This window comes from Enoplosus armatus, unplaced genomic scaffold (genome assembly GCF_043641665.1).
Source record: "Enoplosus armatus isolate fEnoArm2 unplaced genomic scaffold, fEnoArm2.hap1 Scaffold_279, whole genome shotgun sequence".
NCBI lineage: Eukaryota > Metazoa > Chordata > Actinopteri > Centrarchiformes > Enoplosidae > Enoplosus > Enoplosus armatus.
The window spans coordinates 1-20,129 of NW_027261228.1; the positions used below are offsets into that span (position 1 = coordinate 1).

The following is a 20,129-nucleotide window of genomic DNA, read 5'->3' on the forward strand; positions in this document are numbered from 1 at the left end:
AATCCACAACTGTTCTACCGTCTTCTGCTCCACACGGACTGAACGTTTCTTGGTCTCTTTTTCCATGTAACACTTTCTTGAGGTCAAATGCAAAACCATGACACATCCTCAACCAGCCAGAGCCACCAACTCTTCTGCATGTTGAAGGAAAAACTATTCACTCCAAAAGGGAAAGTTAAAAAAACAAACAAAAAAAAACTAAACATCATCTCTTTGACATTTCTGTCTAAGGCCATGTGTGGAACAGAGGTAGGCAGACTGTGGCAGTGGACAGACGACAGATCAGGCTAACGCTGCAGCATAGTCCTTCTCTGCATGTGTTCTCGCGGCTAGCATGGCAGACAAACAAAAACACTAGCTGTGCGGACTACTGGGGGGGGGGGGGGGGGGGGGTCACACGGTCACTAGAGGCCTCAACAGCAGGACGAGCCTGGCCTTTATTTGGAACAGGACTGTGATGGAGCTAGGCCTTTATTTGCACGGGACTATACGACAGCCAGGCCTTTTTTGGAACCAGGACTATACTAGAGCCAGGCCTTTATTTGAACAGGACTATGATGGAGCCAGGCCTTTATTTGCACGGGACTATACGACAGCCAGGCCTTTTTTGGAACCAGGACTATACTAGAGCCAGGCCTTTATTTGAACAGGACTATGATGGAGCCAGGCCTTTATATGAGCCACATTATACCAGAGCCAGGCCTTTATTTGGAACAGGACTATGATGGAGCCAGGCCTTTATTTGCACGGGACTATACTGGAGCCAGGCCTTTATATGAACCAGGACTATACTAGAGCCAGGCCTTTATTTGAACAGGATTATATCAGAGCCAGGCCTATATATATATGAACCACATTATACCAGAGCCAGGCCTTTATTTGGAACAGGACTATATCAGAGCCAGGCTGTTATTCCTAACTAGCTTATGTTGAAAGTCAATGTTTTTACCATTTGAGCAGTCATTTTCACCACTGTGCTGTTTTTTTTTGTTTTTTTTCCTTTTACTCTGCTTTTATTAGAGGATTTCACAGTATGCTAGGACGCTCACACATGCCTTAGGATTTTGCTTAAATAATCACCTATGTGTCATGAACCTCCTCCAAAATGTTTGCAAAATTCAAAGTGTATTATCCCCCATGGAACTAAATAGGGGGGGAAAAAAACGGATTAAGCCTTCAATACGGTCCTCATGAACCAAATCACAAAAGTGTACATTCTTTGGAAGAGGTTTCGCCTTCAACATGTCGACTTTTGGCCGCTTCAACTGTTCTTGCTCCCTTCTCTGTGAATCTAGTGAAGTTATCATGCGCATGTCAGTCTGTAAGAACACAGCTCCGACCTGCAGATCCCACAGCTTACAGACTACACATCTCCCAGTCGCAAAGCTCAGGCAGTGCTGCAGCAGGACTGGCATTTGCTGGGATCCCTCCTGATGTGATGGACGGCGGGGTTTTGTGCGGCGCCTAGATGTAGTCGTCGTCCACAGGCTCTCCCGGCGTATCACAGTGATGGAGGAAGAGGACCACCACTCTCTGAAACACCCCTCTTTTGCTCTGCCGGCGCTCTGAGATCTCCTCCCCAATGGTCTCCATGCAGATGTCGGCTGACAGCTGGCCTTTACGCCGCGGGGCGTAGATGGTGGCTGACACGCGACACAACAGAGAGGACAACAATTTCAAGTGCTTATGTGATCAGGTTCTGCCTCTGGGACAACTGCAATGTACATTCAGCGAACAGCCGCGTGGCGTGACTGCCGACAGGACAGATATGTGACGCAACGTGTGTGACTGCACTCACTGCTTTCATCGTCCTCAAAGTCATAGCGGGCGTAGCTGTTGGGATCAGCCGCTCTCAGAGTCCTCAGCCAGGGGAAGTCTGTTATCATGCTGTAGGGCGCGCCATCCACCACTCCTGAACAATAACATCACAGAAGACGGTTAACTTTAGAAGAACAGGGTTCACATCTCACGCGCCTCCGCTCCGCCTGCGGGTTCAAGTCCAGTCATCCCGCTCAACTTTGCTTTGTCTGGACTGAAAACCGCACGTTCTTCTTCAGCCCGTTTTTCTCCCACGTGATGCATCCAGAAGATTTCGCCATGTCATTTATCAATGCCACCTTCCGCTGCACTGCTGAAATGTCACATTTCTTTTACAACAAGTTGGGCAAAATAACTAATTTGTTTGTTATTTTGATCAGTATACCGCGATTACAACGGATTCCATTGGAAAAGGCTACTCGCACTCGATTTGAAAGTGATGTAAAAAAAAAATGAACTGACACTGATCCTGCTATTCAGTGCGTTCTGTAAATGGACCTGCGAGACAGTTGAAATGAAACAATGACTGCGAGGTTAAAGTGCCGACTCTGACCGCTTCGAGGGGTTTGTTTGAGTGTGTTCATATTTGGTGAACACAGCGGGACTTGTAGGCCTTTTTTAAAATAGTACAAAAAGGTCCTAAACATCCAGACGAGCAGGAAGTGAAGCTGACCGCATTACAGAGTATCTATCGAGAGTCTGGTGTCGTCTGTAGGTCGGAGGTTCAACAAGACAATTTTTAACACGCACTAATTCGCTACACTGCTCATCTGATGGATGTCAATTGAGTCATTGTTTCAGTAGAAATCCAACAACACTGGACGTGATCTCAATCCAACTGGCTACAAAGCCAAAAAACGGTTCGGTTGATATGTATGTGCGTGTCTACTCTGTGAGGGTTCATGTAGGTGTGACTGCATTACCCTCCAGCGTATAGATGTCCCGGCCCCAGGGGTATTTGGGATGCTTCATCACGTCCTCTTCTGTCCTGGTGGCCTCTGGGAAGAACTCATATTTGATCAACTCTCTGAGAGGGCGAGACAGAGACATGCAGAGAGATCAGTTTGCGGGCTCATGTTCAAACTGAGATCAGGCCGCACACTTGCTTGATTAACCCTCCTACGTGTATTTATATCTACTTAGCTAATGAAAACTGGCCATTGTGCCTGCAGCAATAATGGTGACAACCAATTACGTTCATACTTGTGCAACACAAGCACATACACTCAGTGGCCACTTTGTCAGGTACTTATCTGTACGCACCTGTGACATTGTGGGAGAAGCGTTAATCATGCGTTTGTCACTGAGCTCATGGTTAAAAGGTGCTGTTGTACTGGACTACGGTATGTTGAGAGGTGGCAGTATATTTTGGTCCCTCCCATTTACAAACATGTGGGGGCAAAGGGACAGAGGAAGCAGAAGCAACAAAAAAAAAAGTAATTCCAGCACTTTTTGGACAAGGGTGTTGTTCAACTTTTGTTTACTGTTATCAGAGATTAGGGTGGGCCACGTTAACATTTTCCAACCGGCCACAGTCAGCCTTACAGCCGGTGATTGCTGACATATACGCAGGTGTGTGTGTGTGTGTGTGTGTGTGTGTGTGGCGCACAGAGTGCAGACTTCTTCTGTCTGAAGAAATGTGCCTTCATCTTATCCTCTGACATTCGTAAATCAGTGCCAAGACAATGTGCATGATACGGCCCAACTCCAACTGCCAGGACCTTTTTGCGTATGCTTTAAATTGCGCTTCACAGGTGAATTATTTACCGAGTTGAGAAAAAACATTAAATTGGCTAAATAAAATGAAAAACAACCGACGATGGTCATTGCCGATAGTCAATATATTCACCCATCCCTATCAGGGACATTACTCACTGGCTGATGTTGGCTATGGTGTCCATCCAGCTGCGAATGCGAACCTTGTTGCGTATATTTGGAGGGTTGCTGAACTCGTGCACTATTGCGATGTGATAGGCATAGGGCCCCTGGAAGAGCTGACGCTCCAATGCTACTGAGTCAATCTGAGGAGGAGAGAGAGAGAAGGAAAGAGATGGAGTGTCCCGGAGAGGGCAAAGAGAAGGAGGGAAGACACCAGAGACAGGAGAACAACTTCAGCATAATGGAAACTGCGGGAAATGCTTGTCTACCTTCACTACGCAAGTAGGAGGTGTTCGCTTAATTTTCAGCATAAAACTGATTTACCAACTAAAAGCAGCTCAAAATGTCCCACTGGTTGAAAACTGAAATCAACTGACGGCTACTCAAGACTTAGCTGTTGTTTCAAAATGAAAGCCTTGATAAATGATCTTGGCTGGAAGACTTTTTAACTAGGAGCCACATGCAGAAATGTTGGAGGTGCCCTGTCAACTGTTTTACAGTCGTCTCTTTTATAATGGTGGCAAAATGCTTTTTGAGCTGCAGGTGACTTTCCCGTTGCAATTCCGTCAGCGGCCACTGAGACAAACTGGCAGCAAGACTGAGCGCCGCCGCCGCCGCCGCCGCTTCCAGCACGGAAACAGGAAACAGACATAACATGACATCCCATGTTACCAACCTGGTGCATAGGGCGCATGTAGATGATGCGGTTCCTCTCAGGAGGCATTCGCAGTATCTGATCCAGGACCTGTTCCATGTCTAGCTTCTTACACTGAGCGTAATCAAACCTGTTCACTATGGGGGCACTTTCCACTCGCAGCTGCTTCAACACCCGACATCTGGTGGCTACAGAGAGGGGAGGACATGAGGAGACGGTTTGTGACTCAGCATAAAGACGTGACGAAAATGAACATAAACTGCATTAAAAAAAAAAGCTTTGTTTTTAAAACTCGACATAAAGTTGGATTTATTTAAAAAGGACTATAGTAATATCTGGAGATTGTAATGGTGGACACACTACAATCAAAGATCATATAGTTAACACATTCCAAAGAATGTTTTGACATCATTTTCATCTGTCTTGTTCAAAAAACATGAAAGTTTTTCAAACTTAATGAAATAGTAAGAAATGTGTACAGGCGAGAATGAGTGCAATCTATACCATTACGTGCAGCTCTATGTGAGGGCCACGTCGAGCTTTATGTTGACCCCTTAAGGTCTACATGGGTCATTTGTTGTTCCAAATTCCACCTTTGAACAGTTTGGGCCACAAAACCACTCATTTGTGGGAAAATAATAATCAACTTTACTCCAGTAAGAGGTTTTAGTTGTAGTTGTAGAGTATTAGCACACATTTTGTCAAAGTAATGCAAAAGGGCAATGTGAAAAACATGAATCCGAGTCCTTGTTTGTCTGTTACCATGAATGAACATCATCTTGGGGCAGTCTTTAAGGACCAGGTCAGTGATTCCACAGTTGGTCAGTGTGATGCCCACCAGGTTCTTACTCTTCAGAGACAAAATCTGCACGAGCAAAAGCATCGCAGTATGTCAACAATACCAACAAAAGGATACAAAGTCTACAACTGGCTCGATGGAGCTGCCTTTGAGCCCCACCTTTAACACTCTGGCTCCCCCCAGGGGAGGACGACCTTTGAAAAATCACTTTAAAACAAGTTTACTATGTACAGTGAATATACGAAGTATTCACCTCCCCTGTTGGACTCTGAATGACAGTGAATTCATTAAATGTGTTTAACACTGATAAATAATAATAATAATGATAATAAATGTCTACATATTGGATTGTGTGTGTGTGTGTGTGTGTGTGTGTGTGTACCTGTACGTGGTCGTCCTCAGTGACCGGGTCTGAGGTGCTGGTTGATTTGTCAGCCATTCGTTTCCTCCTCACTGCTACTCGAGGCCTGGCTTTAGAAAGATCTACACAACATAAACAATGAGCACAAATACCACCTTAAAAAAAATACAAAAATCGGTTGTACATTCAGCACGTGTTCACATGAACTGCCAGCCAACAAACAGGCCAAACAGAAGTCAACTATTTTAACAGCTGTAAGCAACAACGTTAAAAGCGTACTCATCATTTTAGCATTGCACTTCTGGCACAGGACAGTTAAAAAAAAAACAACAACAAAAAAAACAGAGATGTTTTTATCTCTCACAGTCTTCCTTCCACATCCTTCTACCCACAATGCAACAGGCAGTTGATTTTTTTATGACAAAGAAAAATCACATAAAATAAGATTTTAAGAGATATTTAAATCATTTAGGCTCAGAAACTGTGCTGGTTTATACACAGTGGTATTGTTATAGTATAAATGTAACACTTTCAGTTATGAAAAATAAATAAATAAATAAATAAATCACAGAGGCTGCTTGCTATTTGGCCCTGCTGAAATGACCAATTAAACCAGCTGGTTTTTGCCATGTGTTGATTTCCATGATTTATGACTGGTATTATTATACTGTAGTGGGTAGGAAATGACTTAGCTTGTTCTAAAATGTGTTGATTTTGGATTTACGCTTGATTCCTTGACTCTTTTCCCCTTACTTTCATAACTTTATCTTGCCATCATTTATGAAAAACAAACCACAAGGATTCATAAACAATTCTTCAGTTAACTCCCCACCGCCGGTTTATCCATTAGAACTTGCAATTATCTCTGCAGTCGAAGTTCTTGGATACACTAGAGCCAATGCGAGACGTCGCCAATCTTTGTTTTATTTATTTCTTTATTTATTTTTCATGTTTCTACGTGGGACGTTTATGTTTAGATATAAATATGATGTGTCACTTATATATGTTCTGAGTGGTTGAGAGATTACTTTAGGAGGGGGGGATGAAAAGGAGGGGGTTGCAATTGCTTTTTATGTATTTAAAAGTACAGAGCATAAAATAATAATCAACATGTTCAATGATATAACTTGACAGGCCCAAACCTCTGATACTAAACAAACACAGCTTTGGTTGCATACATTAGTGGACACATTTTAAATGTGTTCTGTGTCTTACCTGTCTCAGGTACCAGGGACACAGAGGACATACGTGTGCAAGATCGGGTCAAAGGTCGTCTAGGAACAAAGTCCTCGTCTCCGGCTTGACGCTGCTGTGAACCTGAACAAACAGCAGAGGCAGATCCAGCAGGGGCAGGTTGTCTCTCCCCCTGTCCAGTCAGCAGTACTGGTCTCCTGGGAGCATGGTTTACAGAAACATATCTGGGCTGCAGACTGTCCACACCGGCAGGACCAGAGCTCTGCCTCACCCCCGCCTCCCTGTCCCCAGCCTGTGCTCCAGAGGAGCCCTGTGTGCCATCATTAGTCCTGCCGGTTCCTGTAGCTCTGTCAGTGGTTGTGGTTGCTCTGTGTGTGGTCCCCGTCAACACCCTCCCACATCCACCCGCCTGCCTGGATGTGGCTGCCCCAGGTCCAACCCTGCCCAGAGATCCAGTCACAGGCCTCACTCCGGTCCTTGCCGCGGCCACAGCACTCCCAGGGCCCCGCACTGTCCCACTGTCAGCCCCGGACCTTGCAGTGGTCTCCCCAGGCTCAGTAGTAATTCCTTTACTGCTAGTCCTCCTGCTGTTCTCAGCAGCAGCCTTCATGTCTGCCTTGATCTGTTCACTGGTCACCTGACAGCTCTTCTCACAGCTGCTCTCCGACACCTGAGCCTTCGTCTGATCGACCGAGGCCGTCGCCGCGTTGTTGCTCCGCCGCAGAGGCGTCTTTCCTTTGCCTGGAAACACACACACATTTATGTTACACTGGTGGGGACACTATTCACTTCCATTTATAACTTCACAAAATAAATTTAACTTTGACTTGTTAAAAACTGTTTTTTTTTTTTTTTTTTTTTTTTAAACCAATCTCTTGTGCTTTTCAAGGTCTTTAAATGTAGGTGTGTCTTGACAGTTTCCTTTACCTTTTAACTGCAGATTTGTGTGTGTGTGTGTGTGGAGCCACATACTGGGAAAAAAACAGTTTTACACTCTACAATTTTGTAAATTGAACAAGAAAGACTTGTTACTCTCACATGCCCTCATACTGTAGCTGCTGTGTGACAGAGCGCAGTCTACGTCCACAATGTGTCACAACTGTCACTGCTGGGTGTGTTCTGTGGTGTGCTGACACCTTCTGTACAGGACGCTGGCTGCTGCAAACAGGAAGCTGGCATTAGCCTTGAAACAAGGCCTTCCTCTTCCTCGCTGTCCGAGTCTGAGATGACCAGCGGGGGCTTGGGAACGGCGGCTCCAGCTGGTCTGCACTGCTGGACTAAACCACTGGGACCTGGAGGTGGGAGGGATATATCAGTAGACGTCATAACTTAATAAATTATAAAATGGGAAAGTAAGAATGTAGGGGCCCTACAGGAGTTTGCCAGGAAACCTCCCGTCTTGACCTCAGCTAATGATCAAAAAGGAGCAGCTCCAAACCTGCTTGCTCCTCATCCGGAGGTTGCGGTGTTCCAGCTGGACGACTGGGCCCTGGAGTCACGTCAGCTTCCTCCACTCCCACCTCCTCTACTGCTCCTTTCAGGTCTTTCTGAGGCTCAGGCTGCACGTTCTCCTCCTCTAACATCACCTCCTCCTCCTCCTCTTCCTCCTCCTCCTCCATCCCATTTACCTCCACTGGTGCTGGGGAAACAAACAACATTTCTTTACTTTTTTTCCCCACAGGAGGAGGTTACGTTTTCCGGTTCCATTTGTTTATTTGACTGTTAACAGGATCTCTCAAAAACTGACAGGTGAAGCAATCTACTTAACGTCTGGCTTTTAGGAGGCACAATAGTAACATGTCAAATCTAAATTGCCATGAGTGCGAACAATCCCACACAGGACCTGCGTGTGCTTCTTTTTATACGGTTTGCCCTTGCTATGTTTCTACGGAAGACTTTCTAAACAAAAATAACAAATGAAAGTGTGAAAAAGTGAAGGGACCTAAATACTTGAGAAGCCACAGCCCCTGATGGTAACAAGCTTCTATGCTACGGAGTTCAGGTGGGACTTGCCATTGTGCTGCTGCTGCTGCTGCTGCTGCTGCGGTCTTTGGTTGTTGTTGTTGACGTTGTTGTTGACGTTGTTGTTGACGTTGTTGTTGACATTGTTGTTGTTGACGACAGGTGGAGGAGCAGGAGGCAGGTTGTCCTCATTATTGTGGTGGTGATTGTTGTTGTTGTTGTCGTTGTCATTGTTGGAGTTCTGGTTGCTGACCAGTGCTGAGGACACGCCAATACCAGTTCCTGCACTCAGGCCCACCCTGGCACAGCCCTGACACACACACACACACACACACACACACACACACACACACACACACACACACACACACACACACACACACACACACACACACACACACACACACACACACACACACACACACACACACACACACACACACACACACACACACACAACATGCATCAGCACATACACTAACTTTATGAAGCAGATCAGACCAGCCACACATCAACCATTCATATTAAATAAGATTGAAGTCTGTTGTTGTTGTTGTTGTTGTTAATTATAAAATTCAGTGTTTCCACTATCAATTCACTCAGTCCAGTGTTAATTTCCTCCATAACAACTATGAGGGAAAGTATTTGCTGACGACCTATTATTCACGCATCATATCAGTAATGCTTGTGAAAGGTGCAGATGACTGTGTGTGTGCGTGTGTGTGTGTGTGTGAACGCACTGTATACCTTGGGTGGTTCTCTAAACATCTGGTCCAGACAGATAAACTCCAGACTGGGCAGTAACTCTATGAACTGGGAGAAGGATTCCAGTTTTATAGCATGGCAGCGAACCAGAGTGAGATCAACGAGACGGCTCCACCTGGACTGGTCTGAGGGGAGAAACAGGCACAACATATTAAGAGCTGCGTAGAGCATTAACATCGGAGCCATGTGTGGCTGTAGGCCGGCAGTGGTGAGGACTGGCGAGTGAGTCGGCAGTGTGTTGTACCTGTGATCCAGTGGTGAGGGTTGTGCAGGTGAGGGCAGTTGTAGATGAGGAGGTATTTAATATTGGTGAACACCTCGTTCACCACCTTTATGCCAATATCTGTGATGATGCCTGGGTTCTCAATGACGTCAGCCAGACCGTACTTCACCAGCTCCGAATGACTCATCTTACCTGCGTTTATACACACACACACACACACACAAGACGTTGCACTTTCACACACACCTGTCAACTTACTACAATTCATCAGAGCACAACCATTTTAGTTTCAATGTTTAAGAAAAGCTGAGGCGAGACAGCAAAACTGTGGGAGGGCCTAATGAGTGACTCTGCCAGCCGGAGCAGGAGCGTCCTGCTGGTCTGGAGTTTAAGGTGCTGATTCAATTCCACGACCAAGTGGACGAAGTACAGGAAGAGAAGCCGAGAGAGAATCGCTCGATTCCTGTCAGGGAGGGGAAAGTGCCCGATGCTCTCGGAGCCCGGTGATGATATCCGAGAGGAGGAACTAACATTGCAGCAGGAACTCATCCACGTAGCCCAGGTGAAGCGTCTCAAACTGAGGGAACTCCAGTTCAGCCATTTTGAGAGCGGAGAAGACTCCATCTTTAGTCAGTGAAGGCTGGATACGCAGCTCATGAAGCCTGTTGCAACAAAAGTCGTGTCATTGTCAAATGTATGGTACTTGAAAGCTAACAAAATCCTGTCTTTAATTACAAGAATAACCCACCTTTAAGTAAGTAAGTGTCATAATATATGAGTAGCAAGATAATGCTGTGATTATCATTCTGACTATCATTCTGTGTACTGAATAAACTGCCCACGTTTGCCCACAAGACGCCAATGAAAGCGGCTGCATTTTTGCTGTATACCAACGCCTTTTCTCTCAGTCAGTTTAAACGATTGATGACTGGCTGAGCACCTGCGAGCAGCAGTGATGATGAGGTAGCCCAGGTCCACTTCCAGAGCGTTCTTACAGGCCCCAAACACAATGGTGTGGAGGTTCCGAAATCCCCCTGGAGATGCACAGACAGCATTACAGAGAACAAACAAACCACATTAGCCAGCAGCGTCGTTCGATATCTGAAATCCCGAATGCTATTAAGAGCATGCAAATCGTCGGACACCGCCGAATACAAATGGCAGTGGAATATGATTGTCAACATCGTCAAACATGATAAAAATGTTACTAATTCACTTCAATAAAATACATGTTACTCTAGGAAAACCAACAGGCGCTCTCCTCACCTGACCTCCAGCTATCCTCCACCACATGTTGGATCAGCCCTCCCAGGAAGGGTACTCTCACCAGCTCCAGCTGCTCCAGGTTGCGGGCTGACGCTAAACCAGTGACCAGGGGAACGTATTTGAGGGAGTTGGTCGGCCCTGCACAGTTCCGCATGACAAAGGTTCTCAGGCTCACACACAGAAAGTCCTTAAACGGCTGTGGTTTGGTGAGGCGGACCCACTTCAGGTAAAGGTGGCGCAGCATGGACACACAGGGGATCTCTGGGACGTTCACACCTACAACAAACAAACACCATGTCAATGTACATCAATACAGCCGCCCCCCCCCCTCAGGAACACTCCTCAGGCCTGTGTATTCAACACAAACAGGGATATGAAGACATCACAGCGGGAAGTAGGGGTATAAATGTATATACATTGATGGCCTAATGAGGACCTTCATCAGCGCATTTGCCTTTAGCACCCCTTGTTCAGAATACGTCTTCCACCCAGTATTTCTCATTAGTTTACTCCACTGAATTTCAGCTGCGGTGTGGAGGCAGGTGAAGCAAGAACGGTCCTACTCACCCACTAGATGTAGGGTCTGGATCTTTGCAGTTATGGGGATGGTCAGTTTGTTCTCAGCGGGAATGGGAAAAGCCCCGTTACGGTTGCGGAACTTTCCCAGTATGTGAACCTGAGGCATGTAGTTCCATATGGCTTCCACCAGCTCCAGATGAGATGTCTCCACACCCTGAAATGAGGTCAAATAAGGTTACTGGATAAAAAAAAACAAAACAAAACAATTCTTAATTCAAGGTCCACCTACTAGCTTTTGTTCCTTCAACCCCACTGGAACAAGTAACTGAAGAGGACCTACAACGCTTCTGTTACTACATGTATTACTACATGGTACGGTTGTTTGTTGGATTGAAAACCTGCATGCCCTTGGCTCGATGTGATGTATCGGTGCGCCGCTTTGCAGTAGGACATCATTCTCACACTACATACTGACCAGCAGATTGGGACAGGCCTGTAGTGCCTCCAGGACTCCAGGTATACTGAAAGCCTCGTAGCCTCGGACTCGTCTCCTCTCCAGGTATCGAGGGTGGAGGCCGTATAGCTGCTCCAGGTCTGGCATCTTCTTCAAAAGTAGCAGAAAGCTGCTGTCTGTGAAGCCTAAACCAGGGAACACAATACACGCCATTAGACCCTTTCCACAACATGTGCGAAAACAGCGTGATCAACTGCTGAACCAGCTGAAGGTTCCTCGTGCAGCAAATAGGGCACAAATATCTCAGCTTTGTGCAAAAGAATCAAGAAAAGGACCCCTGTGAAATAAGCTGATACACATGAGTAGTAAACTGGTGTAAATATAAAATCAGCGGAACGTGTCTTATTACATCACCACAACACTGCCACCCCCTGCTGTGCTACTGCAACTCCCTCCTCACCATCTGCAGCTAGTCCAGAGCGCTAGTCCAAACCCTCGTGTTCAGCCTACCCCACTTTTCACAAACCACTTTGTTTTTTTTTTATTCACTACAGAGGCTCCCTGCTGCAGCTGACAAAAGGCCCTCTAAGCAGTTGTCCTGTAGCACTGAACACTTAGTTCTTTAGTTAGGGTGCAGCGGTTGTGCCCCGAGCTCTTACCTGAAGGCATATACTCCCACCAGCGACCAGCACAGAGATCCACTACCTTGACCACTCGCAGGTACAGAGTTACAGCTTCTCGAAGCTTTCTGGACAGACACTCCATACACATGATGTCCTTCATGGGAAGGTACCTACAAAACAAAACAACGGTCACACATATATATACCATGAGACGTTGTAATACCGTTTATACTGTAGTAGCTGTCCCTCCAACATCTCTGGGTGTATTATTGGCAGTATCGGGTTTTTACATGAATTTTGCATCGTGAAGTATCTTGATTTCTCAGGTATATCAGACAAACATATTTAAAGCTGGAGTGCGGAACTTTTACATATAAATAAACATTCAAGCCAAACAACTTCACACAATGCTGGTTAACATACAGAGTTTTTAAATTTGGGGCCTGCGGCGACATTCCCGCGCTGGTGCGCCAAGAGTGATGCGGTTTACGTCAACCAGCAGTGATTGGTTTGCTGCAGAGCTGAATGGGGGAGCAACCGCAGCGACAAAGCTGGCTACCGCTATTGCTACAGCAGAGCCATGTAGAGACAGAGTTGCATCAAAGCTTGATCATCATGTGATTCAAATAGTTCTTGGAAGAAAGTTCTCGTCAGGCGATTTGAATGCCTAAATATATAACGCATGCATGGTAAATACAGAGAGACAGAACTGCGAACTCTCTCTCTATGGCTCTGGACCACAGAAAAACCTGTAGGCATATGCCAGAAGGGGGAGACAAAAGTTCTGCACTCGAGCTTTAAATAAAGGGAACGTTGACATACTGTACTGTGTAGAATTTTTTTCAACTGTGATATCACCAGCATGCTTACTTGCATGGTGCAGACATCCTACTGCAGGATCCATGACAATATAAAACACACATACATATATATGTATATATATGTAGAACCCCACCCAGCCCTACAATATATTGTAAAGTACATAACAGAGTGGTTGGCTGGAGGGCGGTGTACCTGAATATGTGACAGAGGACTTCATGGGACAGCTCATTGATGTAGTCTTTGGGCTCAGTGGGTCTCAGGACCAGTTCCCCTCCGCCGCTGCCCCCAACAGGCTGGAGTTTAGAGGCCTTCCTCCTGGGACCCATCACTTGTGCGTCACTGCTCGGGCTTCTACACAGACACGCACACTTCCTCCCTCCTTCAGCCTGGAGCCTGGAGACTATTTCCCAAGCATGAACCTCAATTCTGGACACAACGTCATAGAGGAAGACAGACAAGTTAATGGGAGCGAGGGCAGGTCAAAGACATCTCTTGATTTTATTAGTCTCTGATTGACCTTATAGTCGTAGCAGATTTGCATTAACTGTAGGTCCGATCAGCAAAGGAACCATAAAACAACTTCCAGCATTCACCAGAGAGCTTCAGAGGACGCATGAGAGGACAGGATGTACCCTTTCACTGAACACATTTCGTTTCCTTGCACCCCTCCCTCACACCTTATGTGCAAGGGTCAAAGAGGCAAGGAAAAGTTGCAAGTGAAGGAAACAAGAAGACATTTAAGGCACATGAGAAGCACACAGAGAGTAGGTGACATCCATACCAGTATGGCACTTACAAAGCTGCTTCCTGTATGTGAACATATTCAGGATAGGATGTTCATTGATGCAGGGTCTTCCTGGTTATCCATGTCCTTTCTACATGATAATAATGACATTATCCAGGTTTCTGATCTCCAGTAGTGGAAGACGAGAGCGACAAGCAATAACCAAATTATCCTCCACGTGAGTCGTTTTAGCTCCGTTTAGGTTTCCGACAACTCCAAGGAGAATCATCTGGCTCTTCTGCTGGTAGACACTCAGCTGTGTGTTTTCACTCAGTAACGTTGTTTATCTGCCATGTGGTTCTTGGCAAGTCAGCGTGCAGGCATTACTGTTACCAATTTAAAAGGGGAACTCCCCCGTATTTATACATGAAGATCAGAAAGTAACCCTGATGATGTCATCAAGGTTATCTCAGCTTAGGCTTGGGGACTACACGTTTATAACAGAGCCTGAATTAGTACCAAGTGGAGGAGTGCAGTTTGAAAGATGTGGGCATTCATTGCACAGGAAGGGTCTGAGGCAATGGTTCTTAAACTGGGGGGGGGGGGGTCACCAGGGGAAAATATGGAGTGGAACTAAGTTGAATGAAGGGGAAATTAAAAAAACTAAAAAGGAGTTGAGAGTTTGTTGATGCTATCTTTACTTTTAGTGTGTGTGTGTGTGTGTGTGTGTGTGTGTGTGTGTGTGTGTGTGTGTGTGTGTGTGTGTGCGCGTGTGTGCGGGGATTGGGGATCTCTCAGCCTCTGCGGCACAGATTCTGACAACTCATTCTTTATTCTGTCTGTTGTGAATTGAACAACTTTCTGGAGAAGCACGAATAAATCACTGGAGTACACATTTAAATCATCTTTTTGTTGACCATCTATTGTTTTATACTGAGGCAACTGCTTGTGTTCAGATATCATGAAACGCGGAGGGATTTGAGATGCTTGGCTTATTCTATGTATGACAAAAATATCCCTTTAGAAAAGTGTGTCATACAAAACAAAACAAGGTTTCAAGAGGAAGTCACAGGGCCGAAGTCTGTGTCACCGCAGCAGTACCAACACATGTGTAATGGTGCAGTAAAGGTGAACTTCAGGCTCATTGGGCTGTTCTGGCTTCAAGGTGTATCCATCTGTTAACGAGAGGTCAGTAAATAGAACAGGACAAGCTTCTGGGGGGGGCTTCAGCTAATGCCAGGCACGTTCCTTTCCTTCGGTTCAAGGCCAGTGTGTGCAGGTGAAGTCTCACAGAAAACAACTCACTGATGGAGAGGTACACAACGCAAAACCACAGAAACGTGAACAGCATTTTCTTTTTCATGTCTGTTAGCCAACGGACAAATGAGTGACAGTTAAACGTTTATCTACAGTGTCAGAACTAAGATTAAATCTGAAGTAGCCCCATTAGTCCACACCTGTCAGACTCGTTTCAGCGTTATCATGCTGTAAAGTTCAACCGGGTCTTTGTCAAAGCTAGCTTAACTACTAGTTAGCATAGCCGCAGCTAACACTGTACACAAAGACAAAAACCACACAAGTAAACACTACAGCAAGCAGGCTGACAAAAGCTGTCCAGCTTTAACAAGGCCTTTAGCTAAGATGCTAACCTACCGGTGCTTTTCTCTCACAGCCGCTGTGGTGTTGCTCTTCAGCCATCCTGAGAACAGCAGTGTTTCTAAACACAAGCTTCGCTCTATCACTTCTTCTTCTTCTTCTTCGACTTCTTCTTCTTCGACTTTTTCTTCTCCTTCGTTTTTACCGGCGGGCCCATGTAAGATGTGTACACCGCCTCCTACTGTCTCGGAGGGCGTCATTCATTCATAACACCAAATCCCCGCGGCTGTGGGATGGGATCATATCTTGAAAATGGGTTGTTCAAAAGGAAATCTGGATTCTGAGAATCGGATCGGATCGCGTAATCCAATCCTGATTTTAATCTGAGCCAAGGTAAATTTTAACCGTTTGTTTTTTTTCGATGCATTTGACACAGACAGAAACCAGAAGCAGGTTTCGTTTTTTCGTTTTTCAAATTTTGGACAAAAAACAAAAAAAAACACAAATTCAGCTCAATTTCTTGTTTTCTGTTCTTACAAACAAGACAAAGTTACCACTCAATGTTTCGTTTTCATTGGTGGGTGGGCCTTCGGTGCTTCCTTGCTTCTGATTGGCTAGTGTGCTCCGTCAATTATATTTGCGCTGTATCCTTCAAAATAAAGGTTCTACCTGTTTGCCTTTAAACAGTGCAGTGTCAGCACTGCGAAACTTAAACAGACAGACAGACAGGGCTATGTTACGATCACAGACCAGTCTTGCACCATGGTCCTCCTCAGATCCACAGTCAGCTCCTTTGTCTTTGTCAGGTTGAGCTCTAGATGCTTCTGCTCGCACCATGTGACAAAGTTGTTCACAGCAGCCCTGTACTCCTCCTCATCACCCTTACTGATACATCAAAGTATTGCTGAGTCAGTGCAGTAGCTGAAGTCCGTGGTGTAGACGGTGAAGAGGAAGGGAGAGAGGAAATTCCCTTGCGGGGCCCCTGTGTTGCTGACCACTCTGTCTGACCCACAGCGTTGCAAACGCACATACTGTGATCTGCCAGTTAGGTAGTTGACAATCCAGGACACGAGGGGGGGGGGGGCATCCACCTGCATCTCCGTCAGCTTCTCACCCAGTAGAGTCGGGCGGATGATGTTGAACGCACTGGAGGAGTCAACAAACATGACTCTCACAGTGCTCGCCGGCTTATCCAGGTGGGCGTATAGATGATGGCATCAGAATCAGAATCAGAATCAGAAATACTTTATTGATCCCCGGGGGGAAATTGTACAGTACCGGTGCTCCCATTCCAGAGTAGAAAAATAGCATAATTTAGAACTAAAGGTATGTACAAAATATAAAAATAAGAAATAGAAAATAAAAAATATACACATTTACAGTATTTAAGTGAAGTGAGGTAAAAAAATATATATACAATAACAATGTATATATATGTATGGATGTGTTGCACTGTAGTGTATGACTATATATGTATTGCACTGAAACATTCAGAATAAATAGTGAGGTAGTGTATGACAGGTGAAGTAGATACAGATACAGATTTCCAGTTTCTTCCTGAGTGTCTGACACTCAGAGGGAGGAGTTAAACAGTCTGATGGCCACAGGCAGGAATGATTTCCTGTGGCGCTCTGTTGTACATTTGGGAGCAATGAGTCTCCCACTGAAGCTGCTCTTGTGTCCGACCAGTACGTCATGGAGAGGATGTGAGACATTGTCCAAGATGCCCCGCAGCTTAGACAGCGTCCTCCTCTCTGACACCACCGTCAGAGAGTCCAGCTCCACCCCCACAACGTCACTGGCCTTGCGGATCAGTTTGTTTAGTCTGTTGGAGTCTGCCACCCTCAGCCTGCTGCCCCAGCATGCAACAGCAGAGAGGATAGCACTGGCCACCACAGACTCATAGAACATCCTCAGCATGGTCCGGCAGATGTTGAAGGACCTCAGCCGCCTCAGAAAATAGAGACGGCTCTGGCCCTTCTTGTAGAGACCATTAGTGTTCTTTACCCAGTCCAGTTTATTGTCTATATGAACTCCCAGGTACTTGTAATCCTCTACAATGTCCACATCCTCAACTCCAAGTCAGGGCTGGTAGGTGAACTGAAGGGGGTCCAAGTGTGGCTTGACCAAGGGCCGGAGCTGCTCTAGCACGAGTCTCTCCAGGGTCTTCATGATGTGGGAGGTCAGTGCCACGGGTCTGTAGTCCTTGGAGCCACTGGGACGCGGCGTCTTTGGCACAGGAACGAGGCAGGACGTCTTCCACAGCATGGGGACCCTCTGAAGACTCAGGCTCATGTTGAAGACGTGGTGAAGTACTCCACATAGCTGGGGTGCACAGGCTTTAAGCACCCTTGGGCTGACACCATCAGGGCCTGCAGCCTTGCTGGAGTGGAGTCTCCTCAGCTGTCTTCTAACATGGTCAGCAGTGAAGCACACTGTAGAGGTGACCGGCGGGGGAGGGGGTGGAGTCGTCAGGTTGGAGAGTGCCGTCAGCCTGGGGACTGGGGAACCAGGTGTAAGGAGGGCCCACAGAGTCAAATCTGTTGAAAAACAGATTCAGTTCGTTGGCCCGGTCCACACTGCCTTCAGCTCCTCTGCTGCTGGTTGGCCTGTAACCCGTGATGGTCCTCATTCCACTCCAGACCTCCAGCTTCCTCCTGTACCTCTCCTTAGCCTCCCTGATCTCCACCTTCGGTTCCCCCTGGACCTTGAGGCTGGGCACAAGGGAGAGGAGTCCACAAGATGGCGGTAATGCAGCATCAGAAAGGGGGGGGGGGGGTGACAGCTCGCTGTGATTGGCTGAGCGCTTACCAATAGCAAGCTGACAGGAGGTTGTCGTGTGTCGGCAGCAGCGTCGCAGAATGTTTGGAAAACTTTCCGTTTCGCTGTTTCTGCTCTTTGTTTTCTGCAATGGGCCCGCCGAGGCACAGAAGAAAAAAGAGGTAACGCGACTGTGCCGACACAAAGCGGAGAAAGTTCTTAAACTTTTGGGGGGAAACATTTTGCGACGTCTTCAAAGTTGACTGCCGCCCGTGCCAATCTCGGAAGCTAAGCTAACAGCCGCTAGAAACGAGCTAACGTGCGGTTGTTGTGTGTGGCAGCAAGTTAGTAAGTGGTCTCCGTCAAACGACGCCGATAAAAGTCTGTTAAACCACAGTGCTGGCTGTCGGACCAGCTGCATTTACAACCGTCTGAAGTCAAGTGAGAGCATCCAGTCCCGGAGAACCGTTCAGTTGTCGTGACCTGTCTAAACACAGCAAAGGCTAAAAGGACTTCAGGAAACACCACTTCCTGTTTCACGCTCCCACACACCTTTTAACAGCTCAAAGTCAATAGATGTCACATTCATGAAGGATAGTTATCCACTCTGTGGAATCTAACAATGGGAATAGACTCTAAATTATGCCCTCGGCCATCATTTTTTTAAAAATAATTCAACAGTACACACTACAAGGCTTTCATTTCAGTGAAGACCAGGTGACCAGTGAAGGTGGCTGCACATGCGTCAGGGAGTGAGCCTCTGATAGTGAGAGGATCAAGCCAGTCTGTGCCTTAAATGACTGTGGCAGACAAACTGCCAAACTCTCCAGTATAACAGTAACACACAACTAACAGCTTGTGCCCCTAATCCCTCGTTGCCGGCTGTTTGCGAGAATGTTTGGTTGAAAGGATGTTCGGGTGTTCGTCACGTCTGTGTCCTGTGTAGACCCTGCTGTCGGAGAAAGTCACCCAGATGATGGAGTGGGCCTCCAAGCGTTCAGTCATCAGGATGAATGGAGATAAGTTTCGCCGCTTTGTCAAGGCTCCCCCCAGGAACTACTCCGTGGTCATCATGTTCACGGCACTGCAGCCACAGAGACAGTGTGGGGTCTGCAGGTGAGAAGCGGGAGCAATGGGCAAACGGGCGCCGTTATTTTCATTCTCAACTATGAGTTGAAATGCATCTTTTCATTTTCAGACAAGCTGATGAGGAGTTCCAGGTGCTGGCTAACTCCTGGCGTTATTCCTCTGCCTTTACTAACAAAGTCTTCTTCGCATCTGTCGATTTCGACGAAGGATCAGACGTCTTCCAGATGGTGAGACAACTTCTTGTTCTCAGAAACAAATGTTATGCCTTTTGTTTTCTAAGAGTCTGCCGTATATACGTTAACACCAAAAACCTGAAAAGGTGCGTCATTGGGGGCTTAGAGTCCAACCTAACATTGGACTGGCTGATTTCAGTGATCAAGAGAGGTAGTGAGTAAATTGAGCTGCTGTAGGCGTAGTAGTCCTCCAGGGCTCATTGTTTGGGACAAAAACTAACAGTTTTGCTGTTAAGTTGTGTATATGTTTTTCCTCTCCGCTGTAAAGAACTATACGAGAGATTTGGTATGTTTCACCTAGTCACTACAAATCAAGGATGGTGTATCGGTGTCAGTGTAAAACAAATGAAGGCAAAGCAAAAAAGAAGCTGTCAGAGCCAAGGAACCT

At 46.3% G+C, this 20,129-nt stretch overlaps 2 protein-coding genes across 2 annotated transcripts; one reads left to right on the forward strand and one right to left on the reverse strand.

Annotated features, from left to right (window-relative positions):
- Nucleotides 1-402: 402 nt before the first annotated feature.
- On the reverse strand, nt 403-15,803 carry LOC139307230 (F-box only protein 38-like). The gene is made up of 21 exons (XM_070931078.1): nt 15,717-15,803; nt 13,532-13,765; nt 12,554-12,687; nt 11,916-12,079; nt 11,489-11,654; nt 10,922-11,197; nt 10,596-10,689; nt 10,187-10,317; nt 9,677-9,847; nt 9,415-9,557; nt 8,719-8,977; nt 8,144-8,344; nt 7,842-7,997; nt 6,727-7,446; nt 5,533-5,633; nt 5,114-5,216; nt 4,373-4,539; nt 3,694-3,839; nt 2,742-2,845; nt 1,799-1,912; nt 403-1,643 (listed from the first exon to the last, which is right to left on the reverse strand). Exons 2-21 carry the CDS (start codon nt 13,663-13,665, stop codon nt 1,465-1,467), a joined length of 3,663 nt encoding a protein of 1,220 aa, XP_070787179.1. The 5' UTR covers nt 13,666-13,765; nt 15,717-15,803; the 3' UTR covers nt 403-1,464.
- A 2,689-nt stretch (nt 15,804-18,492) lies between these two features.
- LOC139307231 (dolichyl-diphosphooligosaccharide--protein glycosyltransferase subunit MAGT1-like) lies at nt 18,493-19,735 on the forward strand (the record flags this gene model as incomplete). The annotated part of the gene is made up of 3 exons (XM_070931079.1): nt 18,493-18,601; nt 19,366-19,535; nt 19,618-19,735. Coding segments are annotated over exons 1-3 (369 nt in total), but the record flags the coding sequence as incomplete, so codon positions are not given.
- Nucleotides 19,736-20,129: the final 394 nt, after the last annotated feature.